General features: G+C 37.2%; 1 protein-coding gene across 2 annotated transcripts in view; it reads right to left on the reverse strand.

Annotated features, from left to right (window-relative positions):
• Positions 1 to 3,176: 3,176 nt before the first annotated feature.
• The window catches only part of CDH2 (cadherin 2), a gene marked incomplete at both ends in the record, with an annotated part of 210,041 nt that continues 186,193 nt past the window's right edge, over positions 3,177 to 27,024 (reverse strand). For both annotated transcript variants that reach the window (XM_084252257.1, XM_084252258.1), the window contains 2 exons: positions 3,177 to 3,383; positions 13,242 to 13,406. In XM_084252257.1, coding sequence (XP_084108383.1) covers positions 3,177 to 3,383; positions 13,242 to 13,406 — 372 coding nt within the window. The remainder of the gene's footprint in view (positions 3,384 to 13,241; positions 13,407 to 27,024) is intronic.

The following is a 27,024-nucleotide window of genomic DNA, read 5'->3' on the forward strand; positions in this document are numbered from 1 at the left end:
TCAAAGGCTAACTTACAAAGAAAAAAGAATAAAGCTTTGGCTAGATTGTCTTACATTTTGTGGTTACTATTTTGAGCTGCATAAAATCCTTTTGCCAAAGGAGGAAGTTGCTGGCTTTTAGTAATTCTCATGTTCTTTTAGCCAAAGGCACTTTGAAGTAATATTAAGACATTATAATTTCAGCTATATTTAATTAGCTTTTTTCCCCATCCCTTAGACCAGCAATTCCACCTCCAAACATCTCACGTAGAGAAATACTCCCCTTCAAAGAGGCATGGCCTCAGATGTTAATGGCAGCATTATTTTTAGTACTAAAAAAATTAGAAACAGCAAATAATGAAATAATATGCAGTAATTCTTTAAAATGAGGTAGATATATACTAATATGGAAACATTTCCAAGCTATATAGTGAATAAGGCAAATTGCAAAATATATATAAAGTACAATACCACTTCCATGAAAATAAATCTTTATGGAAATGTGTAAACATGTATTTGGGAGAAAACTGAAATGTATAAATCAAACTGCTAACAGAAGTTCCTCTGTTATCAGGGGACTTCCATGATTTGTGTGTGTGTGTGTGTGTGTGTTTTGGAAGTATTTTCACAAAGGAAATACAATCATGTATTACTTCTGAAAAGGGGGAAGTATTGAAAAATATGAATGTTTATACTTACTGATTGTGTACATATAAAATGCCAAAAGTGTGTGTAGATATATCATATGTAGTCTGGGACTATATATCAACTATAAGAAAGTAATTAGACTATCTAAATGAGGCAAATTTTGAATTTTGAAAGATAGTTTGGTTTGGATTTAAATGTTCTGTTTTCATTTGGAAGTACAGCAGCATAGAGTCACAGTCTAAGAATACATTTCAGAAAAGACTATTCCAATTAGCAAATTTAGAAAGTTTCATTATGGAAATTCCCAGAGGCAAGCTCTGGCATTTAATGATTAGAAAAGTAACAAGAAAGTGGCTTACAGAGTGAATCAATAGAAAAGTAAATTTTGCAATATAAAATAATCTTTATGTTAAGCAACAACACATGGAGTTAATTAGAGGAGGTATATTTTATAAGTGTTTTTCAAAGTGTACAGTATAAGAAAATATGTATAATTATCATGAAGCAAATAAAATACAGTGAGAATTCCTTCTAGTCTGTTAAAATTCACTATGCGTCATAAGATACATAAACAACTTTACACAATTTAATAAGATCATTTCCTTTTTCAGTTCTCTGTGTCTAGACAGGTTCACTCTCTTTTGAACACTTGAAATTAGCTGCTAAAGGAGTTGATTGTAAGTGTCCTTACCAGACACACACACACACCACACACAGTAACAATGAGGGCAATATATGTGTTAATTAACTTGATTGTGGAAATCATTTCACAATGTATAGTGACCATGTTGCACACCTTACGCACATATAACTTTATTTGGCCATTATATCTCAATAAAAATGTAAAGAAATGGTCAATGAATGGACATCAGTCCAACCAAAGTATATCTCACTAAATACACAAAACAACACCTTTAGCAAATTGCTTGAGATACCAGGTGCCCCCTGCAGTTTTCAGGCTCGATCCTGTAACTCTTTACTGAGGTTTCTGTTAGGCTGATGCTCTAATGGGAAAGGTTGGCTTTTTAGTCAGTGTAACCAAAATCCTAAGCAGAAAGGAATTAATAAGGGATGTTAAGAATCATACTAAATTCTGAAGTTAAGGATGTGATTTGTTTACCATCGTTGTCATAGTCAAGTCCTGTCACTTGATATTTTCCTTCTGTGAAGATGAGAAGATCCACAATTATTTTCTGTTGCTCACTGGACATGGCTGCCTGTTAAAGGTTTCAATGGAGAATAAGGCAAGAACAAATACATACTTTTGTACTGTTGTTCTCAATGGAACTCCAGTACTTGGGATTTTTCGAAACATTCAAAACAGCTCAAGTAGAAAAGAAAAAGTTCAAACCAGTCACCAGATCCAAAATTAGCATTTTATTCAGAACGCTGGGGTCAGAGGTGTATCATTTATATTCTGGTACACAATACAGAGGCAAAGCTGTTGTCAGAAGTCTCTCCAGTTTAAAAGCTTTTTTTTCCCCACTTTTTTTTTTTTAAAAACACACACTTAGTAGTGCCACCAGTGTCAGGCCAGTCAGGCCACCCCTTTCTTTTCCTTCCTTTTTTTTTTTTTTTGGTACAAATTATGTAAAACATTTGTGCTAAGAACTTTTTCTCCCTCCCCAAACAAAAAACGAAAATAAAAAATAAAAAAAATTAAAAAATTAAAAATTGAGTATTCTAACTACAGCTCAACAATTGAATCAAATGTCACTTTGTTTTGTAAATACTTTATCCATAACGAAAGATATAAACATGCAAAAAACCTGAATCCATAGTCCAAATAATACATACACATGTTCTGAAGTTTCTGCACTTCTCCATAGACTATGCCAATAAAACATTATGTACACATACCATTTTTACAGTGAAGTGGAAAAAATACAGTAAATAAAAAAGTGTACATGGATTAAGACCAAAATGTGTCTAACATTCTAGTTTATGAAAAAATTCAATTTTGCTACAAATTGGTGATATGAAAACTCCCTTTATTTGCAACCAGCTGCATAAGATTTTAGTGGAAAAAAAAATCTAAAGTCTAAAACTAGAAGTAATGTACATTTTCCAATCTCATGGTCTCATCCCCCAAGATAATAAAATTGCTCCATGAGTTTTTGTTTGTTTGTTTAATTCTGTATTTTAATAAAAGCAAATGCAATGTAACAAAAGCGTGTTGAAGCATATCATGGTTTAACTTACTGCTCCTGCCACAAAATATTTTGTCTTTTACTTATCGTTTCAGAAATCAGTACCATTAAAGCCTTAAACATAAAACTAATTCCAATCTGAAAAAGGTACAAAAAGGCACATAAAATCCCAGTGCTTCTGTACTGTAAAATTCAAGTGTAACTGAGCTCAGTGTTTTTCCAAACAGTATTGGATCACTGATATTCCCTCTGAGCCCAAATTGGTTTGCAGCCTATGCCAAAGCCTCCAGCAAGCACTGTGCTAGTAGACTACAAAGTTAAAGCCTAGCTTCTGTATGCTTTTTGGGAATATCAGTTGAAATTGTTTGTACTTGTCCAAAACCAAGTTCACCCTGAAGTTCAGTCATCACCTCCGCCATACATGTCAGCAAGTTTCTTGAAGCGTGGCCCCCAGTCATTCAGGTAGTCATAGTCCTGCTCACCACCACTACTTGAGGAATTTAGGGAGCTCAAGGACCCAGCGGTGGAGCCACTGCCTTCATAGTCAAAGACTAAGAGCGAGTCGTATGGCGGAGCTGTGGGATCGTTGTCAGCAGCTTTAAGGCCCTACAATTTGGGAAGACAAAGAAAGAACAGAGAGGGTCATACATTGCAAATCCACAGACAGATCCAAGTGTTTCTGCAGGATCAACAGGGATCACCAGCTGGTAAATTTCTATTTGAAATTTTCAAGCCATGGAAATTGAGGTTCTGTTCCCATTGGAAAGCTAGGCAAAAATGAATTTATGTTGCTCTTCCAAAAAGAAGCCCTAAGGAGTCTGGTCCAGCGAAGCCAAGGCATACACTGGCAGAGGGTAAATGGAAAATGTGTTTGCTAGCTGGCAAAAACGAATGGCCAACTGCTTGAAGCTGAGAAGGGAGGAGCTTAAATAACGTAATATATAGGACATGAGCAGCTTGTAGTTATATGTAATTTAAATACAAGTCAAATTTTATTTGCTGGTAATTGCTATACAATCAATTCATTCACTCGTTCATTCAACAAATGTTTTATAGCACAACTACACTCTTGCCAGGATGGCTGGTAGTGCACATGTTTAATAGGCATTGGTGAAGACCAGCTTTGAATGAGCAGGAAATAACACAGAAGGCTATAAAATAATGTGATATGTGGTCTCTGATCTATTCAGAATCAGGATAAATAGATTTTGATAACTTATAGTGGGAACAGGAATTATCTGAAAGGTAAAGAAAGGTATATACAAATGGGAGCCATATGACCCTTGCTCCTTGCAAGCTTCCATCTAGCATAACTGGCATTACAATAGTATGAAATAAATGAAAAAGAAGTGACAAAACTATGAAGTCTAGGGAAAGAATCATCAGGATGCTAAAAAGAAAATCCAGACTTGTAGTGACAAGTAGGAGTTTAAAAGAGGAAAATAGCATTATATTTGACCTAAATGTGGAAGAATATCAAAGAATGAAGACAGGTCAAATGTAATTATAATAAAAATAAAGTTACCCATTAAATTTTTCATGTCCTTAGCAACACATAATATTTGAAATTCAATGGCAAATTGTGAAGAGACAATGTTTTCTTAAGAATAGCATGATTTCCAAATCCCATAGCCCCTAGACAAGACATGAGCCAATATCTATACATATAAGTATTGGGGGAAATACTGTCGGTGTAAAATTATATATATATATATGGCTCTTAAAATTATTTAAAAATAAGAACTAATGAAACTCTTATCAAAAAGCTTAAATTCACAAAAAGATGCTCTAATATATAATTCACAAATCTGCAGCAAATTCATCACTCTGCCATGCATAATTTTTAAGCACTAAATGACATATCCTTTTGCTGTTTTCTCTATTCCCCCCGCCCCATTTCCATTCTACTATTTCAACATCAGTTTTCAAGCAATCTCTTTTTCCACAACTCTGCTTTTCAACTGTTGGTGAGTTTATGGTGGCTTCTGTTAACCAAGATATCATGGACTATCCTACTTTAGATTAACTCTTGCAATCCATGTGCATTTTATAAGTACACATGTATGTTTTTTATGAGTATGTGTTCATCCATGTTTTTTTCCCAAATATAGAGAGGAGGAAGAGGGAAAATTAAGAGTTGGTATGATTACTGATTATGAGATTAGACTTTGGGTTAACACCACAGTTCTACAAAGTATTAGCTATGGAATTCACCTAAGTTTTATAAGCTTTATTTCCTTAACTGCAGTTATTAATAACAATAATACAATTATTATGGAGACCACTGGAATAAGAGATCCAACTGTGTCTGGTACTGTTAGAGATCAATTAATATCAGCATTTAAAAAAAGTGTTAAAATTTGGAGATAATATCCTATTTTGCAATCTGAAAAAAATGTGAAGTTATAGCCTTTTAAAGAAACAATATGCCAACACTTGACTTCAATTAAAACAGGAGAGAAAAGTACACACCACCACTTTTTCTATCTCCAAGTCTGCCTTGCCAATTATACTATCACCATTTAATCACTTTTCCTCACTTCAGGTTATGCTATTTATAACCTAGAAATGCTTGTGTGAAGTTATATAAAGAAGTCTTCAGCAAACTACTTCAATATGTAAAACACAAATAATTTTAGATAGTATTTTCTTTACTATAGTTACAGAATAAGCTACAAGTCAATTCTTCTAAGCCAGAGAACCATAAACCACAATTTCTCAAAATTCATAGCTCCTTTCTGTGGGAGATTGTGTTACTGTCTTCAGTGATTCACTAACCCTTCCCTGCAGGTGGATCACACACCCACACTACCAGAAGTGCCTCTCTGGAGCCACAGTTTACTTCCCCAACGCACTGCCAGTTTGGCAATGGGACTGGCCTTGGCCAATGATACGCGAACAGAAATGTAGACAAGACTCTTAAAGATTTTGGTCTAAAGCATTTCTACCAGTTTCTTCTCCTTTTGCTCTCTGCCAGGAGAATGGCCTTCCCCAGGTGGACTTTTCCATCTGCTTGGGCTTTGAAAAACAAAAGATGTGTGGATCAGGATCTGAGCCACTGCTGGCATATGGCTGACATGTTATGTGAGCATAAGGTAAACCTTTGTTATTGTAAGCCAATAATATTTTGGAGTTCTTACTTTGGAATTGTAGGATTAACTAGTGAAAGTCAAAGAATGCATCTTCAATCATCTTGTTTACATTTATTTCATTCAAGGCATATTTATTGAGTATATTCCAATGTGTTCTGCTCAGTGGTAGGAACACAAACTATCAATAAGCTAGAACCAAGGCCTGCCCCCATGAAGTTTATGTTCATATGTTAGCATGTGCGCCTCTCTCCTATTCTCTACAAAATCCAGCAACTGCAAATTAAGCACTAGGTGATTCCTTCAGTTCAGCATTAATTTGAGTCCACACAAGATCTAGATCAGAAAAAGAGCTGAAGGAAAATTTAAGAAAAATCAGGGATTTCCTGAAAAAGAGATTAGATCTCAAATATTAAGATTTTATTAAAGTAAACTGTTTTATTATACAAAGAGCAGAGACAATGTTGAAGGTCAGTGTGCTCAGGTCATCTGCCTTATCACAGTTCACAAGTTGCAATATATGCAGAACCCTGTCCAATCCTTACGGCGTCAGCACCAAAGTGGAAATATGAAAGGCTAAGCCTAAAATTAGCCAAAGAGCCAATGGCAGGGAGTCAAGTATGTCTGAATTCAGTGGAGAGGAAAGCGATGGCCTGTGTTTACTCTGACTTAGGAATAAATGCTGGAAGTTGACTGGTTTTCTGTGGTATTAATGGGTCCGAGACTCTTCACAGCAATCTAAGCCACCCAACTCTATTCTGTAAATAATTTATTTCCATATTCACTATAGTTACTCCAAAATACTTGTTTTTATTTTTATTGTTTTAGCTTCTGTCTAGCTTTCTGATCATCCTGGTAGTTTCTGAATCTGTTTTATCTTCTTTTATAAAGAGGTTAGGGGGGTCTCCCGGTGGCCTAGGGGTTAAGTCTCAGCACTATCACCGGGAGAGCCAGAGTTTGATACCTGGCCAGGGAGTCTACTCACATATGGCACAGCAGACCTCTCCTGTCTCGCCCTCTGCTCCCCTCAGCAGTGTATTTCAATAGATCCATCTGTTCTGCTCCCCACTCTGTCTCTGGTGAATCCTCTCAACCCCTGAACCTCTAGTCTACACCCCAGTTCCTCTATGCAATAATAAATAAAATAAAATCTTTTTAAAAAAAGAGGTTAAGCCATGAAACCCATCAGAAAGCATCGAGCTATGCTAGAGTACTGCACACTGTCTCAGATTTTGATAATTACAAAACCCACTGAACTTTTCAAGAATTCTTAGGCAAGCCATCTTCTCTAGGCTGAAGGTTAAGTGCTTTAAATCCCTTCCACTTGGATAGCACTAATATTTATCTGGGAATAAGATATGATTCTTCTGTATCAGGCATTATATTAATGCTCAGTACTACTTTGGTAATTCCAGAAAGATCATAGTTGAATTCTAAGGAACTGACAGTGACAGGCACACAACCAGAGTGTAGGCATGTCATGCTACCTTCTCATCTGCCCCAAAGTGATACTTTTATTTACAGCTAAGGACACCGTTTCGCAAGGGATGCATCATACTGTTGCCAAACTTACAAACCAATTTCATATGTTTCTTTCTTCTCACTTAGCTTGATTAATCCAGAAGAGTATGTGAAGTTCATCTTTTCTGGAGGAGCAGATCTTGAAGTGGATAAATCTGGATTTTATGCTGTAGTTTAAGGTGCCTCTCTTAAATGAAAGGCTGTGCCTCTGAAGACTGAATTCTTGCTGCAGTTTATTTATAGCCTTCTGACCTGATGCTTTGGGGTGGAGAGAAGCTTTTAGGGAGACTATAAAAACCCACATTCTTTCATCGAGGGAACATGTGAGAGTTTGAGACGGTTCTCTTGCCCCCAATATTCTGTGTTCTGTTGTCTCAATGCCACGCTGCCTTCCTTTTGGTCCCCAGTGAAAGCCTCTCCAGTCCCCAGTAACTGCTCTTTGATTCTTTCTTACAAACTACAATTGGCTTCTCTGTCAGACATTATTTGATGTGACTCCTTCATCTATAACCTTTTGATTGCTCTCTAAAACTTGTAGAAGTGTTTCCCTAATAAGGGAGGCATTCCCTTGAGGGTGTGCAAGATGATTTTTAATTTTTAATTGGTGAGGGTATTTCAAAAGAATACCTTTTATTTATTTTAATTAGCCTTTCTTTTAAAGAATTGAGTTAAAATTGATTAAAAGTATAAATAATAAGAAGTATGCAGACATGGAAAAAGTTAGAATAGGTTACATAAATGACTGATGTTTGGGTAAGTTACACAGTAAAATCAAAGTTCTTTAGAAGAGCATTCAGTGAACCCAGTCTATTTACCACCCAGTCTGTTTTAGCTATTCTCAACTCCAAGAACTGCAAATGAATTATTCACCTCAATTTCCCAAAACCTAAAAATGTCATATTCTTGTGTATCTTCATGCTATTTGCATATTCACTTTCTGATAGCTGAAATGTGGATTCTCTTCTTTATAATTGTCCCTCTCAAAAACTTTTTCACCTGGTTAATATTCATCCACCCATCTGCCCATCCATTAATCCACCCATCCATCATCCATCCACCTTTTCTTTAAAAAAGCCCATTTAAACAATGTCACTTTTGCTATTTTGATCCCCCACCCCCACCCCACACCTAGGACCAGTTAATAGGAGTAGTCCCTGTGGTCTCTTTGGTCCCCTTGACTTCAATACTGTGTTTTAGTCACATTAGACTGTGATTTTTCCTGCAGGGTCTGCTTGTATTCAGTTCATATCCTGATGTCCAACACAATGCCTGACACACAGCAGGTATTCTAGAAGTTAACATTGCATTACTGTTCTGGGCTTACTTTTTTCACTTTAGATCTTGTTCAAATTTATATTTACTCTTTTCAGAGGAAGTTGGATCTAGGTTTAAAATATATATGGACATAAAAATGTACCATGTTTAAAATTACAGTGAAATTTGGTGTTCCTTTCTAGGGACTTCAATACTACTGTGTTCCTTTCTAGGGACTTCATTTTAGTTAAAGCGATTTTTAGGGGAAGGAGACGTATTTTCTTATTTGCAATTTAAAGATAGCGGAACGTTTTCACTCCTGAAAGGCTCATAATAATGATTAATATGATCCTGATATAATTAAGAGATTTTTACTGTATGTTGGGAACTATACTAAGCACTTTACATGAATTATCTTCTTTTGAGCTCACTAGAAAGCTTTAATATTATCCTTATTTTATAAATAAGACAACTATAAATCCAAGAGATTAAGTCTACGGATCCTGACTTTGACTGTTTAGGTGAGACAGCTGGCATTGAACTCAAAAATGCCCAATTCCTGTAAGAGTGGACAGAGATATTTTAAAGCAAACTAAATTTAATTAATAGGAGTAGAAGGGCAAAAGTTTTGTGTTAGTAGTTCTAAGCAAATTATTCTTGAAGCACCTTCCAAAGTTTTTAAATGCTATTAATCCAAAGTGTGTCTTTAAAAAAGAAAGTCTGTCTTTTAACAGAATTATGCCCTTGGTTTTTATACTTCTGAGATAAAGAAATATATGGGATTAGTGAAGTTATTGGAGGTATGCTAATATCTACTGTTGGACTGAGATTAAATTAATTTGTTTCAACTTTTCACCCTCTGAAGGTCATATTTAAAAACCTCAAAACAGAATGAAATCTGTAGTTGGAATGAAAACCTTGTGATTTATTTTATTCTTTCAGATTGCAAATAAATTATCATTTTTGAAATTCAAGGCGACATTATTTAAATAAACAAAATAGAAAATGTTCTCATGAGCTTACCTATTTCTTACATCTATAAAAACATTCCAATTATAATCACCACTATATTATTCTTCATTTGGAACACTTGCTACTATGCTAAATCAAATAAGACCTGGAGATAAATAAATCTGTTTGCATTTTAAATGTATTTATAAAATGTTCTTGAGTTCTTTCTAGGTGTCTTCAACTATTTTAAAATTTTACATGTATTTATTTTTAATCTGTCCAGTATAGGAAGATATTAAACACATCTGCATGTAAACTACATGTGTCTGACTCTGCATGAGCTAATCAAGACTTAATATGAGAATTAACAGCAGAAGAAAGGGAAAGGGTGTTTCAGACTGAAAGAACAGCATGGGAACAGGGACCATCCAGGAATTAGAAACTAAGACTGTAAATGACAAGTTGATGTCTCTGCCCATGGCCTGGAAGAAGCATGTCAGGGATGGGCCTCAGATGCAGCTGGAAAGCCAAGTATAAAAAGTCTGCCTGATGTAAAGGGTGTGCAGGCAGTACAGTAGGGAGCATACCCAAACATAATCTATGTATAATTTATTTTCTTAATTACGTGCTCCTGGTATAGTATGTACACACAGTAGATATTTAGCAGTTATTTGCTGAAATGATCTTAAACCAAGCTCAAGATGATTTCAAATGCACTATTTTTAATAAATGCAGATAATCCTCAAACTATGAATTGATGGTATTATAGAAGTAAATTTGCAGGTCAGTTGTTTAGAAAAAGTTTTTCATATAAGTATTCACATCTGTTCATATGGTTTTAAGAGACTTTTTTTTAGGTTGTGTTCTTTGGTTCTGTTTTAGGGAAAGGGAATTCCAAATGGAAATTTCTACCGAACTTCTCCTATGGCTTTAGAAAAGTCGGATAAATGAAACTCACTAACTAGTCTCTCTCTCTAATGAAGAAAATCAGTAACTACCTACCTACCCACCTACTTACTACTTCTTTATCTAAATGAACACACAGAGACATACACATAAAAACTCAAAATATACACTTAAAACAACTGATAGTCTTGTTTTCTTAACGCAATCAACACTACAGAGTGAAAGGCTCCAGAACTGGGACCCAGTGAATCCCAGTCAACTACAAACCAGGCAGTGCTCATAGCTTCATGACCTACACACCTGCCACAGGACTTGGATCCTTTAAACCAGCAAAATCTAAAAGTTAGGCAAAGTAGTAAATGCTTAGGTTACACAGAGAAAAATAAGAAATGGCCCTCACCCTAGCATATCAAAGGTATGGAAGGAGGCTTCATAGAGAAGTTTCAATTGAATCTAAAGGTTATGTGACTGTTTCATTGATGGCCAAGAAAGTAAAGGCTTTGCAGAGATTGTGCAATAGTCAAAAGTGTGATGTCCTGAACAGTTAGTAGTTCAGTGAGGTACAGCATAGGAAGAAGAAGGGAGGAGTCAGATTAGGAATAGGCTTATAAATAATGCTCAGAGCTTGAACTTTACCACTGAGAATAGTGTCCTGGATGGGGTGGAATCCCCACAGATTATGGACATTTCAGGCACAGGCAGAAACATTCAGTTAAGTAAGGATTTGTTGAATTACAGTGAAGCCAGAATTCATGCTCTGAAGAAGATCCTACGTCATACCCAAAAGATGCACTATCTTGAAACCCAATGATCATAGGAAAAACCAAAGAATTTATCATGATGATACACACTAAATTAGAATACAATCACCAGGCACTCTTAAGATGTTCAAAAAGATCTAGTCATATATATATATATAAATTCCTGCAAATTATCTTGTTTCTTAACCAGGCCTATATAGAGACAAGCTAGAAAGTCAGGCACATTTTTGTAGAAAAAGAACACTCTAAAACCGGTATTCTGTGGTTTTTGCCTTCAATTTGCTTTTAAATCATTTCTACTGGGGCCTCCTTCATGGTGCCAGGGGTTAACTCTCAGCACTATCAAGCTATTGGCAGCAGCTGCAGCATAGTTTGATCCCCGGCCAGGGAGCTGGCCCACATGGCGCAGCAGACCACTCCTATCAGGGCAGTGTATTTCAGTAGATCCACCTGTTCTGCTCCCCATTCTGTCTCTGGTGGATCCTCTCACCCCCTCCCACAGGCCTCGCACCTCTAACCTGCACCCTGGTTCTAGTATGCATAAATAAATGTAAAAAAAAAATCTTAAAAAAATCATTTCTAGTACAAATTAATCTATTATCTATTTAACAAAAGTGAACGGATATGCTCATAATGCAGCAGATAGACAGTAATGAATAGTGGAAAAAGATAAATATTCTAACTTTGTTTGAAAACTTTCTACAAGCGATAAGTGAATCTAAAAACTTATGATAGAATGAGTACATGTACACAATATATGACTATTTCAAAGAAGCCCAGGAAGTAAGAGTCTTATCAGCACATAACTGGTGGCCATGCAGGACACATACATTCTGCTTTTTAATACAGTAAGACCGAATCTGATCTTGGAGATACTGAGGAGGAGGATATGGCCAGAGAACAAAAGTTTTGCCATATATTCACAATCTATCAATATGTATTATATTCTCTTATAATAAAAATTCAAAAGGAGAATTACAGTAAAACTAGAGACATGAACAAAAGAAGCAGCATAAATCATTTCACTTCAAAATTTAAGTATAAAATGTAGCAAAACTCTTGGTCAGTAATGAAATAAAAGGATGCCATAATAATTTTGACAGTGAAAATCACATCTGTTATATTCAACAGAGAATTAGCTGCTTCTTACAGAAGCACTTAAAACTCCTCGACTAGACAAGTATTTAAATCACTTACATAATATTTAATTTAGCTGCTCTTCCTACTAATCTCATCTGACAGAACTCTCTAGTCCTTGCGTTGGCACTGAATTCTCACCATTTGTAGGATTCAAAGGGTACAGTATGAGAAAAATGAAAAGTAAACTACGATTTGATTTATCAGTGCTAATAAATGAAATTAGAATGCACTGAAATATTATTAGTCTATTTATTATTTATAATCTAAGGGAAAAAACTCATGCTGGAGATACTGTGACTAATACTGATAATAAATATGAGTGTCAACTCCTAAGGTAGAATAGTAGTTGACACATCTCTTTGGCTGATCAAAACATGAAATCTGTTGTCTATTAATGAAGTCACATTTGCTTCCACATAAGATAAACTTATATAAAAAAAAAGTGTTTTTCAATGAATTACATAGCATATCCCAATCATTTTGTGATCTACAGAGGGCTAACCACTAGCATGCATAAAAGCATTTATAAAGAAGGAATCTCTCGGGGGCCTCCCTGGTGGTGCTGGGGGTTAAGATACAACCTATGAAGCTATCCACAGCCACTGCAGCACGAGTTTGATCCCCGGCCAGGGAGGGAGCTACCCACATGGCATAGCAGACCCTCCTGTCTCACCGGCTGCTCCCCTCAGCAGTGTATTTCAGTAGATCTGCCTGTTCTGTTCCCCACTCTATTGCTAGTGAATCCTCTCACCCCCCCACACCTCTGGCCTGTACCCCAGTTCTTGTATACATAAATAAATAAATCTTAAAAAAAAAAGAGAGAAAAGAGTCTCTCCTTGTACCTCATTAATGAAGTCCCCAATGTCACCAGGGTGAGGCGCTGCCGATCTGACCGGGTACTGAGGCTCGGCGTGGATGGGTCTCTCATCCAGTCGCCGGATTCCAACAGGCTTGATGGCATCAGGTTCCACAGTATCAGGCTGCTGAAGCTGGCTCAAGTCATAGTCCTACAAAAGACAAAAATCAAAACCCATGGTAGATGGGCATAAAGATGGAAAATTACAACCTTTGTTTTTAAACACATACCCAGAATGCATAGAAATGAGTGAAATTTAACATAATGGAAAAGTTGCCACTGTGAGTTTTACATGTTATGATTAAATATTTCTTTCACACAGTGATTTCTTCTGTGTTTTTCATTTCTACAGTCTGTGCTCCATCTGCTTAACTATGTTCCTCATCAGTTTCCAATGGAAAACAGCAGTGAGATGAGGCCCCACTATAAAATGACTAAAACACCGACTGGAAAATGGAGTTGTGCCATAAAAGCAAAAGGACTAAACTAACTTCATGTGGATGGGGTTCAGGACACATGCCCCCAAAATTTGGCAGCTTATCATATTCAATATCTTAAGATGAAGAAATTTAAAAATGGCAGAAGGTCAAATTGACCTTTCTCCCCCACCCAAACTTGCCCTTTCCCTCTGTAACAGGTCAAAAAATTTAATTGGAAGATCCCCTCCCTGTATCAGAAGGTGGGAAAACATTCTTATCACCAAAGATGGGGAATATGGGGTCAAAAAATCTGTACAAACAGAACTGGGTAAATTAAGCCTTGTATTCCCATTTAATTCTGCACCATTCACTACTCCAACTTTAACCACTTTGTCTTGTCAATTCTCCACAAACTTAGTGTTTGTCGGTATAAGGTATATGCAGCTTTCTGTTCTGGTCACTTTTTTGGGTCTTGATTCTCTTTTGAAGGTTCCCAGGCACATGTGAAAATTCATTATATTGTGTATGTTTTTCTCTTGTTAATCTGTCTTTGCCAGTTTAATTTTCAGACCCAGTCAGGGGCCCTAAGGGAGTCAAAAGAAAACTTTGTCTCCTACAAGGTCTTTAAATACTCAAAAAAATAACAAAAAAACAAAACAAAACCCCAAAATTGATGCAAGTGAATTTTCATTTTCCTTAAAGGAAAGTATTAGTCCCCCAGGTTTCAAATCCACTCTTCATCCCTCCCTCCTTTCAGTGATGCAGGGTCAGCAAACTAAGGTCTATGGATCCAGTCTCCCCTATGGCCTATTTTTCCTGGAATAACTTTTACATTTGTAAAGGGTTATTTAGCACAATAACAACACGAAGAAGACTATGTTACAGACCACAATGTCTTACTAACTGGTCCTTATAGAAAAAGTTTACCAATTGTGGCCCAGCAGTGTTAGGCCAGGGAGGGTAGATTCACTCTGTGGAAATGTCTTGGAAAACAGCCTGTCTACTTTCAGAGAGATAGAACAGAGGAAGCACTGGGTAAAGGGCGGGCCTCAGAACTATTTTCAGTGTTAACATCGGCCAGCTGGACAGGAATGTATAAAGGAACTGACTATGATGTGGAATTGCATCAAAATTTTAGGTTTGGGCAAATACTTTGTAGTTCAAACCCCTAAATTCTAGTGATGTAAAGTATCACATCCCCAACTTAACCAAAATTCTCCAGTTCAAAGTTGTTAACATTTAGAGAAAGTACAGATTTTCAAGTACTGTTTTTAGTTCAGGCTTCATCTCTTTTTGTAAAATGCATTTAAAACCACTTGTAGTTACTACAGCGGTTTTGATTTATTCAACACTTGAATATTTACATGTTCTGGCAGACTTCTAAATGTTCTAAAGATTTTCTAATTTGATCCTCTGAACAACAATGTGGTACTGCATTCTTATTCAAGAGTTGAGGAAACTGAGTTTCAAAGAACCCACATAACTAGTCCATGGTCTCAGGTCTATTAAGACATGGAGACAAACTCTGATTCCAAATGCACAGGACTCCAAGGCATGGCTCTTTGCATAATAATAAAGAGTGAATCAAGTCTCAGATATAATCAGATATAAGGTTGGGTTTTGGAGAAAAACAAACTAGGCAGATGAGAGGGACAGGAATGTGAGGAATGACTAAAATAACAAAGGAGTCAAAGGGAAGAAAGATCACTGACATTCATGCCCACTACATGCTAGATACTTTACCAGGCTCTTGGTATGTGTCTTTTCAATAATTCTGTCTAATGAACCTGTGAAGAATGTTTTATTATAATCATGTTTTGAGAAAAAGACTCAGAGCGGTTGAGTAAACTGCCCAGGTCGCACATTTAGTATGTGATTCAGATGGAAATTAAAACCACGTGTGTCTGACTTGAAAACACTGATAGGAAATTAAGCTCTGTGCTCACTAGCATCCTGACCACAGTCCCCTAAACAACTCTTGCCTAGAGATTCAGCTAATCTAACTAAGGAAAACACTGAGAAAGCGCCTCCTCTCAGGAGTGCCTGGGAGGTGATATGGGAGGTGAGGAAGTTATAGAAAGAGCAGGACAAGGCAGCCCAAGACATAAATTTGGTATAATACAAAGCATGAGATGTTCAGAGTTGGAAAGCTGGTGTTAGGTTTGCACCTTGAGCAATGTATGGGCTAGGGAACCAATGGCATGAGTAAAGGGAAGGGGACGCTCTTTTCTCTTGTCAGGACAGAGTATGTCAAAGCATCCATACAAAATTTGCGTGAAAACATCTTGATTTTGCACAACTGCACGCCATTGTAAACTGCATCAAATTTATCAGTTATTTATAGACTATCAGAGGCATACAATGACATGACAGATGCGAAACCCTTTGAAATGTTATACACAATAAAAAGAGGGATTTATTTAGTGAATTTTGAATGCTTACACACCAAGAAGCATCATTTTCCAGGCCACATTTAATTGCATAACTACCTAGCACTATAGAGTGGCGTAAACCAGAGTAAGGGTGCCTACTAGCGATTATTGAATCTTTTTTTAAAATGGGGAAAACAGAGTGTTAAGTATACTGATGGCAGTTTAAATATATTTTTACATTAAGGGAGTAAAATGCTTTATTAGAAGTTTGACTTACATAAAAGTAATTAGATCTTATTTTGAGGACTTTTTAAATCTGGTGGCATAGTTCTTGAAAGGATATAAGTCTGTACAATAGTACAGAGGAATGTCTTGTCATAACTTGAGAGAAAAGAGGCTCGAGCTTTGTTCAAGCTATTCATTACTTAGAAAGACCTTGTCTACCCTGATTTCTGATTCATCCCTTACTATATCTAAAGGTTACAAACACAAATGCCTATTACTGGCAAGCACTGTTCGAAATTTTTTCTAGAAAGTTGTCAACATTTAGATATTGGTGTATTCCACCAGAAAGCAGGAAGATCTGGCAGAGTTTAATTCTGACAGAACAGTCTATTAAAACTAATGGCAGCTATCTCCTTTGGAGAAAGATGGCATCTCCACGTAGCTGCTTCACTTATCAGTGTATGCACAGAGCAGCAGATTAATACATAGCTTTTTAAAATTTTTTAAAAATTTTTTTTAAAAACAAATTTAAAAAAAATTTAAAAAAGATTTATTTTATGCATACAAGAACAGGGGTACAGGCCAGAGGTGTGGGGGTGAGAGGATTCACCAGAGAGAGAGTGGGGAACAGAACAGGCAGATTGAAATACACTGCTGAGGGGAGCAGCAGGCAAGACAGGAGAGGTCTGCGCCATGGGGGTAGCTCCCTGGCTGGGGATCAAATTCTTGCTGCAGTGGCTACGGATTGCTTCATAGGTTGCATCTTAACCCCTTGCGCCACCAGGGAGGCCGTAATACACAGCTTTTTATCTTTTCTATTTTTGCTTTTATAGCCTTTTCCTACTAACTTAAGAATCAGAGAGCAGGACTAGTCTTAAAACATTTTTGGTCCTGCTCATTCACTTCCACCATCAAGATGTCAGACCCATAGAATGTGTTCATTAAAAAATGTGTTGAATAATGTCTCAGCAATGATGTTCATGTCTGATGTTCAAAAGAACAGCCTATTCAAGATAAGTGCCTCACACCACATTACACTCTACAGCAGTAATTCATATGGGAAGAGCAGGGAAGAACCTGTGCCCCATCATTGAGGCTCACGACTGTGATGAGTTCCCATAATAATGGAGATGTGTCGTTTTTCGTAGCTATGCTGGTATCTAAAAAAGGCAGAACACCACTTATTTACAGGAAGCTAGAAAATGTGTTAAAATACATGACTGAAAGTTTCTCAGTGATGTTTTCCCTCTCTCTACCACAAATATGGAATGTGAAAATCTGATGGTGGCAGGAAGAAGCAGTGGTGTGCTAGGTGGCCTTGGGCAACAAGGTCAGGCTTTTCTGTCCACACCCAACTGCGTCAGAGCTCCTGACCAAAGGGTCCCATTTTAAGTCTTTTGATAAGAGGTCACTCCATGTGAACTTCCTAAATTATACATCTTTATAATCCCATAGTGCTTTATTTAAACACACAAATTACAACATGTAGGATGACAATTATAAAGAGAATTGCAGATGCAGAAAAGTTTCTCAAGGTCATTGGGCCCATCGTTTTACTTCCGAAGGTTATAGAGAATCAATCCAAGGTAGTTTTACTCTCTCCTAGGAAGAGTTATTTTTATAACTATGGTAGGTGACCAAATTAGCTAGACTTAATCATGGCAATCATGTTTCAATATACACAAATATGAAATCATTGTTGTATGCCTGAAACTAATACAATGTTATATGTTAATAATAGCTCAATTAAAAATAAACAATCCAAGAAGAACTACTTTATAGGCATATCTTACTCTATTGCACTTTCGTTTATTGAACTTACAGATGTTTCAGTTTTTTACAAGACCCAAAAAGATTATGACTCACTGCAGGCTCAGATAATAGAATTTTTCAGGAATAAAGTATTTTTAATTTAAGGTATGTGCATTGTTTTTTAGACATGATTCTATTACACACTTAATAGGCTACAGTATAGTATAAATAAAACTTTTACATGCACTGGGAAACCAAAAAAACTTATGACTTTCTTTATTGCAATATTCAATTTTTTCAGTGGTCTCAAAGTATACTCACAATATCTCTTAGTTGTGCCTGTATTTGGTCTCTAAAATGCTGAAAAAGTGGATGTGAAAATTCTCTTATGATATCAACCTTTACATTACTAAATGCCAAAGAAATTTAATTTTCAAGTGAATGCCAATGGAAATCTTACTTGACTGCCAATGTTTGAAATGAGTGCTATTGTTTGGGAATTGTGTTATTTGACAATGACTATTAAAAGTAGGCATGGGATTGCGATATTAGAATATTAAAATTGCAGGTAACAGAAAATACTTTTTTCCCTCCATGATTTAAAATGTCTTAAGGGTGATACAATTCTGGGAGAATTAGTAAGTTTGTTAGGTAAAACTCTGGTTCTGGCCTTTTTTTTTTTTTTGCTAAATTCCACTGATTTTCAATGATTTGTAACTGCTTGAGAAAATTATACCACGGATCTACCTTAAGGCACTTCGTTATGTTTAAATAAAATAATGCTGCATCATTATAAGTTGAAATTCTGGAATCCCAGGCAAAAATTTCAGAAAGTTTCATTGCTGGTAGAATCTATAATAGTGTACAAAATAAGTCTGTTTTGGAGAGTGATGAAAATATCCATTTACTATTTCACAAATATTTAGGGAGTGCTTGCTGAGTGCCAGATACCATTTTCAGCTCTAAGAGTGTGAAAGAAGGAAATCAAGCCTTACCTGCTGCCCATCACCTGTCAGGAATTATAGTAGCTACTTTCTCATGTGCTATCTCATAGACACTAAGCAAAAATCCTTCCAAGTGGGTGCTGTTGTTCCATTCCATAGATTACCACAGTTCAAGAGAGGTTAATGATTTGCTCAAGGTCACTGACTCAGTTAAGCAGAGTGGAAGAACAAAATAGAGACCAGCAGAGCAAATGAAATATGAAAACAAAAAAGCTGCATCTTCCACAGGCCAGGGAAAAAACGCAGTAGTTTGCTGAGGGAAGAAAGGGGAGGGGTCTTAAGAGCTAGAAAGGAGAAGATGGCTCTGCTGTTTAGGCACAGGGGCCTAGCCAGGTCTGCGCAGGGCTGGTGAAAACAAGCTTCATGGACTTTTGGTGGGAGTATTCACGTAGCTCCAGCAAGGCATGATGGGAGGGAGAGTGCACTCCAATCTCAGGGACATTTATGAACACCCCCTGGTTAGAACCTGGTTAGAACATTTATGAACACCCCCTGGTTAGTGATGAAATACAACAGCTAGTTTTGCTGTCTGCTAGGCAAGGGCTGAGACAAGTGGAAAATTCTCCTTTATATTAGTTTAGGCAAGTTGCTTGGAAATTCCCATATAAAGCATACATTTATTTTTATTGTTTCAAGATGAAGTGACTGAGATAAATAAAAATATTAACATGAAAGTAAGTGGACAAAATTCTGAAGGGAAAAAAAAAGTTATCTGGAAAAAAGCTGACTGTGGCAAAGGCAAGAAATTCTTCAGACAGGTGCACAACGACATGGAAAGTAGAAGAGAGGTTGTTATCTCACACTCTATAGCTCCTGGCATTAAAATAATTGAATGAAATAGTGATAAGGTGTCAACATATTACCATACAACTGCTGACAAGTAAGTCAAATACCCTTGCAAACTTTATGTAAATTACATTAGCACCTGATTTTTTTCCCCCAGAGAAATGTAGTTATGATGGTAACTATCTACACAGGCAAAATGATGGGAAATCAAGATTTTATGGATTACTAAAGTCCTCCTAAACAAAAGACTTTCTGAAAGCTTTTCTGGTTTGAATCATAAACCTAATACAGAGATAAAAGAACTTGGAAATAGATGAAGGACCTCCATTCTCTGCATTTGTATGCATTTTAATCTCTCTGCATAAGCAGTTTTTACTTCCCAGGAGGAGGGAGCGGGAGTCAATATCAAGAGGGAACAGTCACAGTTTCTGCTCCCAGGGTTTACCCCTCATGCCATCTTGTCATTTTCTTTTCTTTTTTTTTTTTTAAGATTTATATGCATACAAGAACTGGGATACAGGTCAGAGGTGTGTGAGTGGGGAGAGGATTCACCAGAGACAGAGAGGGGAACAGAACAGGCAGATTGACTGAAATACACTGCTGAGGAGAGCAGTGTAGTCAGGAGAGGACTGTCAGGACTAGTCAGGAGAGGTCTGCTGGGCCATGTGGTTCATCTCCCTGCCCAGGGATCGAATTCATGCTGCAGTGGCTGCGGCCTGCTTCATAGTGCTGTGTCTTAACCCCTTGTGCCACCAGGGAGGCTCCCTGTCAGAGTTTCTTTTAATACTTTTTAAAAATTCTGATTTCAGAATTATGAATGAGCTGGAAGGTTCATTCTTTGGTGCAAAATGGTAGTTTTACTTCAGAAACTAAAATGATTGAAATTGTATCACAACTTATTTTTTCATCATAAAATGAGGCATAATCTTTTAGGAAAAAGTGCAGCAAACACAATTCAACTAAATGTGATTCAACAAATACTTTCTGAAGAGTCTTTTGGATCATAGACAAAGTTACTGACCTCATAGAGTTTTTAATCTAATATCTTTTTTTTTTTTTTTTTTTGGTGGGACCCTCGCCGGCGGCCAGGGAACGAACCGGTGCTACAGAGGTTGCGGGCAGCCTCGCAGCCCAGCGCTCAACTGCTGTGCCACCAGGGGAGGTCCTAATCTAAGATCTTTTTAAAGGCCACACTTCAAAATAATTAAAACTGGGTAATATATAAACCATTACATCAGTAGCTGTGAAAGAGGTGATTTGGGGAGAATGAGGCTGCATAGACCTTTTATGATCTCAGAGAGTAGCAAAGCTTAAGAAAGATGATTTTTCTCCTGAAATCGGAAATGTAATTTTTATTCTAATGTTTGTTATTTCCTATTCTTTTCATGGAATTCAGTTACAGATCTAGAAAGAGAAGTGTATTTTCCTAACCCTTCCAAGTTCTCTAGGGTGACAAAGGGTATAATAGTTATCTATTTACATCTTCAGTTCCACATTCTTTCTCCAAGCTCCAATTTCTCCTTACAAAAAATGAAAATGTTACCACGCAGACAAGATCAAAGTCATTCTATCTTAGTATGACCTATTATTCTATTTTGGAGGAAACCTAAAATAGGTAATAAAGAAATGGCAACATTTGGTCAGTAATATGGTGACAGTTTCCAAACGCTTGACTATTTTATATCACATCATTTTGGCATTTCCTAAAGAGATATAGTCTTTAAGATAAATTTACAAATAAACTCAATACAGCAAAGAGAGTATTGTCATGTGCTTTAGAAAGATAAGATTTGGAAATGAGAGCCTATTGATTCAAATCTTGGCTCTCCCATATGGAACAGGGTGACTTTGGGCAGATTACACAAATATTCTGTGCTAATCTTTAGCACATTCAACTTCTGGACAAAACAGTTAATGGGTTTGTCATTAATGGAATAAGTCTATATCAGAGGTCAACAAACTTCCTGTAAGGACTAAACAGTCAATATTTTAGGTTTTTTTTTGGTCAATCTATCACAATACCTCAACTCTGCTATTACTGAAAAATAAAAGTTAGGCATTGGTGATACATAATGGGCGTGACACAAATGTACTGCAATTAATTTATTTAAAAATGGCTGTTGTGGATCTGTCCAGCCAGAAGAACTTTGACAGCACTTAGTATCTTGCCTTTTTTTTTTTTTTTTTTTTTTTGGCATAGTGCTAATAGAAACTTGCCATTCAGAGCTTCATCACTGCTACTACTGGGGTATTGATAACTTCATTTCTCTAAAATGTAATAAACTTATGATTAGTCAGGAAGAATATTAAAATGAATTACATAAAATATTGTGTTCATTCACACGAAATGACAGGAATAGCAAATATAAAGCTAAGGGTAAATCATGAGCCTATTAACAACAGTTAATGCCCAGCAGGAAATGGGACTGGTTTCAGTTCTACATTTTCTGCAGATTACCCATGTGTCACCTGGCCATAAGTTTTTAAGAAGAGCATGTAAAAAAAGGAATGACAGTAAATACTAACCCAAACCCTGGTGCAACTTTCCTACTGTGAAATCAGTGTCACTCTTTCAATAACTAACATATACTAGTTTTGCAGGTGGGAATAAATGGATGAATAATGTGGGAATATAATTAACAAAGTGTGCTTTAACTGCCAATAAAAATGTTAAAAGTGGTCTCCACAGTTATGTCCAGATTCAGCCATCTGTTAGTTTGCTTAAACAGCAGAATGATTCCATGAAACAATTATTTCAAAGATTCAAACATACCATGGTTAAACTAGACAGCTTCGTTCTCTGCTGGAGACAGAGGGTCGAGCTTCGTTATGCTCATGAGAGCTGGTTCCTGAGATTGGCAGGATGTTCTTAGAGACCCTCTGGCTCCAGCAGAGATCACTTGACTCAAGGAAGTGGCTGGTGCAAGAGGCTTTCTTGAACCTCTGTCCCTTCCTTTTGTCTAGGCAGTCAGCCTAATTTTCATTCTTGTTGCCCAGATTGTATATTTGGACTTCATTTTTTTTTTAAAATAACTTGGCTATTCACATTGAGTCTCCAAGATTCTAACTTTAATGTTAAAATGTGCTTCACTTTGTAAAGTGGAGCCTTATCTTTACCCAACTAATTGAGCCATATCCTTTGTCTATTCTAAAATCAGATTACAGGTGACTGGATATCTAATAAGCTGTGGCTAAGCAGTTAGCCTTTGTTCTACCCAGTAACTTGGTAACACCTGCTTGTTAAAAAGTGAAGAAAGACAGCAGACAGACAAAGGGAGAAAGAGAGAGAGGAAGGGAGGGAGAGAAGGAAGGAAGGATTTATCACGATGTCTAGCACAGTATACAGAGCTTGGCTTCTCAAGTCACACGAACCTGGGTTTGAAAATTGGACTAACAATTTTCTTCATGGGGTTTTGGGGAAGATTATAAGATGCAAGCTGACAGAGTAGCTCAGTGCCTAACACAGAACAAGTATATAATGAATGCAAGCATTTGGTAATGCTATCATTATTTCTAGCAGACCTTAGAGATTCGAAGAAAGTGAAGTTGGCAAGGGTGTACTTGTTCAATTAACCTTGTGTACTGACTTGCAAACTAAGAGATTCAGGGAGAAGATCCAGTGCACAAGTGTTTTATGAGTGTCTACAGATACCAACTAGCCTAGATATAGGAATAAAATAATGAGTATGACAAGACCCTGTACTCTCAGAATTTAAGGTTGAGACTGGGCTAGATACAAAATCTCAAAACAGAAGCAGGCATGGGCTGCAATAGGAGAACAGAGCACTTGATTGTGCCTGGAACCCCCCAAAAAAAGGTGTCCTGAGGTGAATCTTGGTAACTAAACAGCTGGGAGGTGAAGACCATGTACTAAGCCACAGAAATATGAAGCAGAAGAGTATAAAGGCAGTTCAATCCAAGTGCAGCTTAAAACACAAATGGAGGGGTGAGAAGAGAAACTGAGTGATCAGCCTTTAAAGCACCCATTTCTAAAATCCAAATCCTGTGTCATAGGAACTGAAGACTCTTAACCTAAACTCTGCTCAACATGCTTTCAGGGGAATCTCATTGATTAAAATACTGAGACTAATTTTCACAAGTCACAAGAAATCAATTTCATTATATATTGAAAAGAAAAAAACAGTTGATATTGATACAGTTATTGCACCTGATTTTTTTTTGGAGACTCAGAAACCTGGCTCAGTAAAAAGAGCTTCTATCCTGATTCCTTTTAACCTGAAATGATAAGCAATTACTGACCTGTGTGAGTGTTGGTCCTGATCAAGACTTCAGTATCTTAGAAGACGGGAAGTGTTCTACAGGTAATGGGATGCTACCCACCCTAGTTTTATGTGAACTTAATATAAAGTGCCTTGTTTTCATGAGCTGCTTCCTGTGTCTCCTCTGTGTCCATGACCTACTTCCCTCTGGCATAACAGGTGGTCAGAACCCTAAGTGTGATCTGGCAACATACTCTGAGTGGGGGAAAAACTAATCTCATAGAAGCTCAGAAAAGGCCTCTCCGGTGGCACAGCGGTTTGAGCACAGCATTGTGAATCTGTCCACAGCCTCTGCAGCGCGGGTTCGATTCCTGGCCAGCCAGGGAGATTCCCACATGGTGCGACAGACCTCTCCTGTCTCTCCCACTGCTCCCCTCAGCAGTGTCTTCAGTCCATCTGCTCATTCTGCTCCCCGCTCTGTCTCTGCTGAATTCTCTCACCCTCCCTCACCTCTGACTGTACCCCAGTTCTTGTATAACTAATCTTTTTTTTTAAAAAAAAAAGCTCAGAAAAGATTCTCTAAATTCAAGTACCTAACCAGATGAGAAGACTTTTATCTGGTCACTTTTTCTTCATCTGAGACAGGAGTGGAGGTGACATATTCCAGGCCTGACACATTAAACTTTCCTACATATCATCTCCTTGCTTTTCTGTCATGTAGTGATAACTTTTGTGTGTGGCCATGATGACCTTGGAAGCCACATCAGGAAAAAGGGGTAGCCCCAGGCACTCTGGGTCCCTGAATGACTGTACAGAGTGGAGCAGACCTCCCCTCCCAGTCTCAAACTCTTATGGCCTGAAATTTAGTTACTGCTACATAAGCAAGAAAAATATTTCAACTAGGATTAGGTCACTGAAATCTTAGTTACAAATGTTATCCTAGTTTAACTAAAATATCCAGTTAAATGAATTTGTAGCTAATCCACTTTTTTACAACCAGAACACTAAGGTACTTGTTACATGGAGAAATCTGTTTTTGTTAACCCAAAGTCTAGCAATTACTCTGTAATTTAATCAGAGTTTGTAAAAATTAGGCATCTATAAAGGACAGGCTGATAACATAAATCAATAAAGCTGGGTTGGTATAAAAAAAAGGAAGAAAAACTACTGGAGCATGTTTTTTTCTGCATAAAGAGGAAGTCTCTATTTAGTTTCCAACAATTATTGTCATGTCAGAATGAAGGCCACATTTTTAGATCTTTCTATCTTAAGAGGATTGGGTGATTCAAAATTTATGTGAATTTTCTTCAATTTTTAAACTCAGCCAGTGAAATAAAACACAGCCTTGGGCTTTTGTGAACAGACACCCTGAACTGTGACTTTAAAGTGACACAGAATGCAGCTTTCAGACATGCCCCAACCCCCCAAACTATCAGGATTGGTATCCTGTACTTTCTCTGAGAGTTCAGAACCATATCTGATGCATAAGAAACTAGCCTTGAGCAAGTCTCTGAAACTTAAGAAATGAAATTTGGGGATTCAGATCAAGTCCTCCCAGTCCTGGGACATGAAATCTACTGGGCCCACAGGTGCTGTGCCTTGTCAGAGAGATGGAGAGGGGAAAATAGAGCTAGCGATGATACTGCGCTCAGGGCAGACTGAGTATGGGTGGCCACGCCTGGAATACAGCAGATCATAAAGGCCAAGAACCCCAGACTGATCAAGCAGAAATTGATGTGGGGTCCTCAGTAGCCTTCTGCCATAACCCGCTCTGACCAGTGTCAGATTACTCTCTGAAGAGCTGACTCTGCCTGAGGAGATGACAAACCCTGCCCTTTCAAGGCTCTCTGTTACCCTGAACCCACCAGCCAGGTCCGAAGGACCCAGGAGCCACTGACTGTCATTTATAAAACCCCTTAACAGGAAAAACAGCACTTTCTCTCCTATTTCCAAAATTCCCACCACAATTCTAGGCCCTCAGAGTGGAAAATTTTACAAGTGAAAATTTAAAAGTAGAGGAAGGGACTGAATATTCCAGAGCCTACTTCAAGGAAGGGACAATCTTGTGATGAATTCAAATAACACCCTAAAAGGGACTATTTTAATTACCTGAATGAGCCTGAGCTGTCTCAAGGATAGTAAAAAGATATCATTAAATAGCATCTTCTGTGGAGACAAGCGGACTGGGTTTTAATCCCCACTTTACTACTTTCTAATGGTTTGTGCTTACTTTGCTATACTGTGGAGAGATCAAATAAAATAATGTATATAAAGCATTTAGTACCCTGTGTAACACTTAGGATCACCATACATAGCCCTTGCTACTTTTATGGACAATAAGGTTGCCAAGTATCAAGTGATTTAGATAGAAGTTGCTTAAAGTGAGTCATCAGTGAGTGAGATAAACATGATACACACACCACAAGTGTTTAACATACAAGCAAACTATAATTAAGTCTAAGCTTTAAAATGTAGGAATCTAACAGTTTCTGTTTTGTCTCCTAAGGCTAAAATGGGATAGTTCCAGGAAAAATGAGCTATTGGCTATTTTATACATTCAGCCTGCTTTTATTACTGATGCTGAGATAGAAGACAGTGGATGCAAAGATCATTAAAAGCGATCCAGTATCTGCAACCAGCCCCACTGGCCAAAAGGGCACTGAAGGATACTTACTAATGAGGGTAATTAAACAAAACTTGATAACCACCAAAAGCCCTGCTGATTACAGCAGCAAAGCAGATAAAAGGAATGTCATCCTCTGAAAAGAGACTGGACATTATACTAAAACTGTCCAACAGTCAATGGTGAGGAAATACTGCCTCTGTCGGGAACACATCCACATGCATTTCAAATACGGGCCCAACTTAATTTCCTTTCAACCTAAGCCAAAGCAGAATATGCACAGGCACTGATAGGTGTCTACTCTGCACAAAACAAGAAAAAGATACAGAGGTGTTCTGTTTTTTCCTAAGGCACCTCTTAGCTGTTTT

Source organism: Talpa europaea (assembly GCF_964194135.1).
Source record: "Talpa europaea genome assembly, chromosome: 13".
In the NCBI taxonomy this organism is placed as follows: Eukaryota; Metazoa; Chordata; class Mammalia; order Eulipotyphla; family Talpidae; genus Talpa; species Talpa europaea.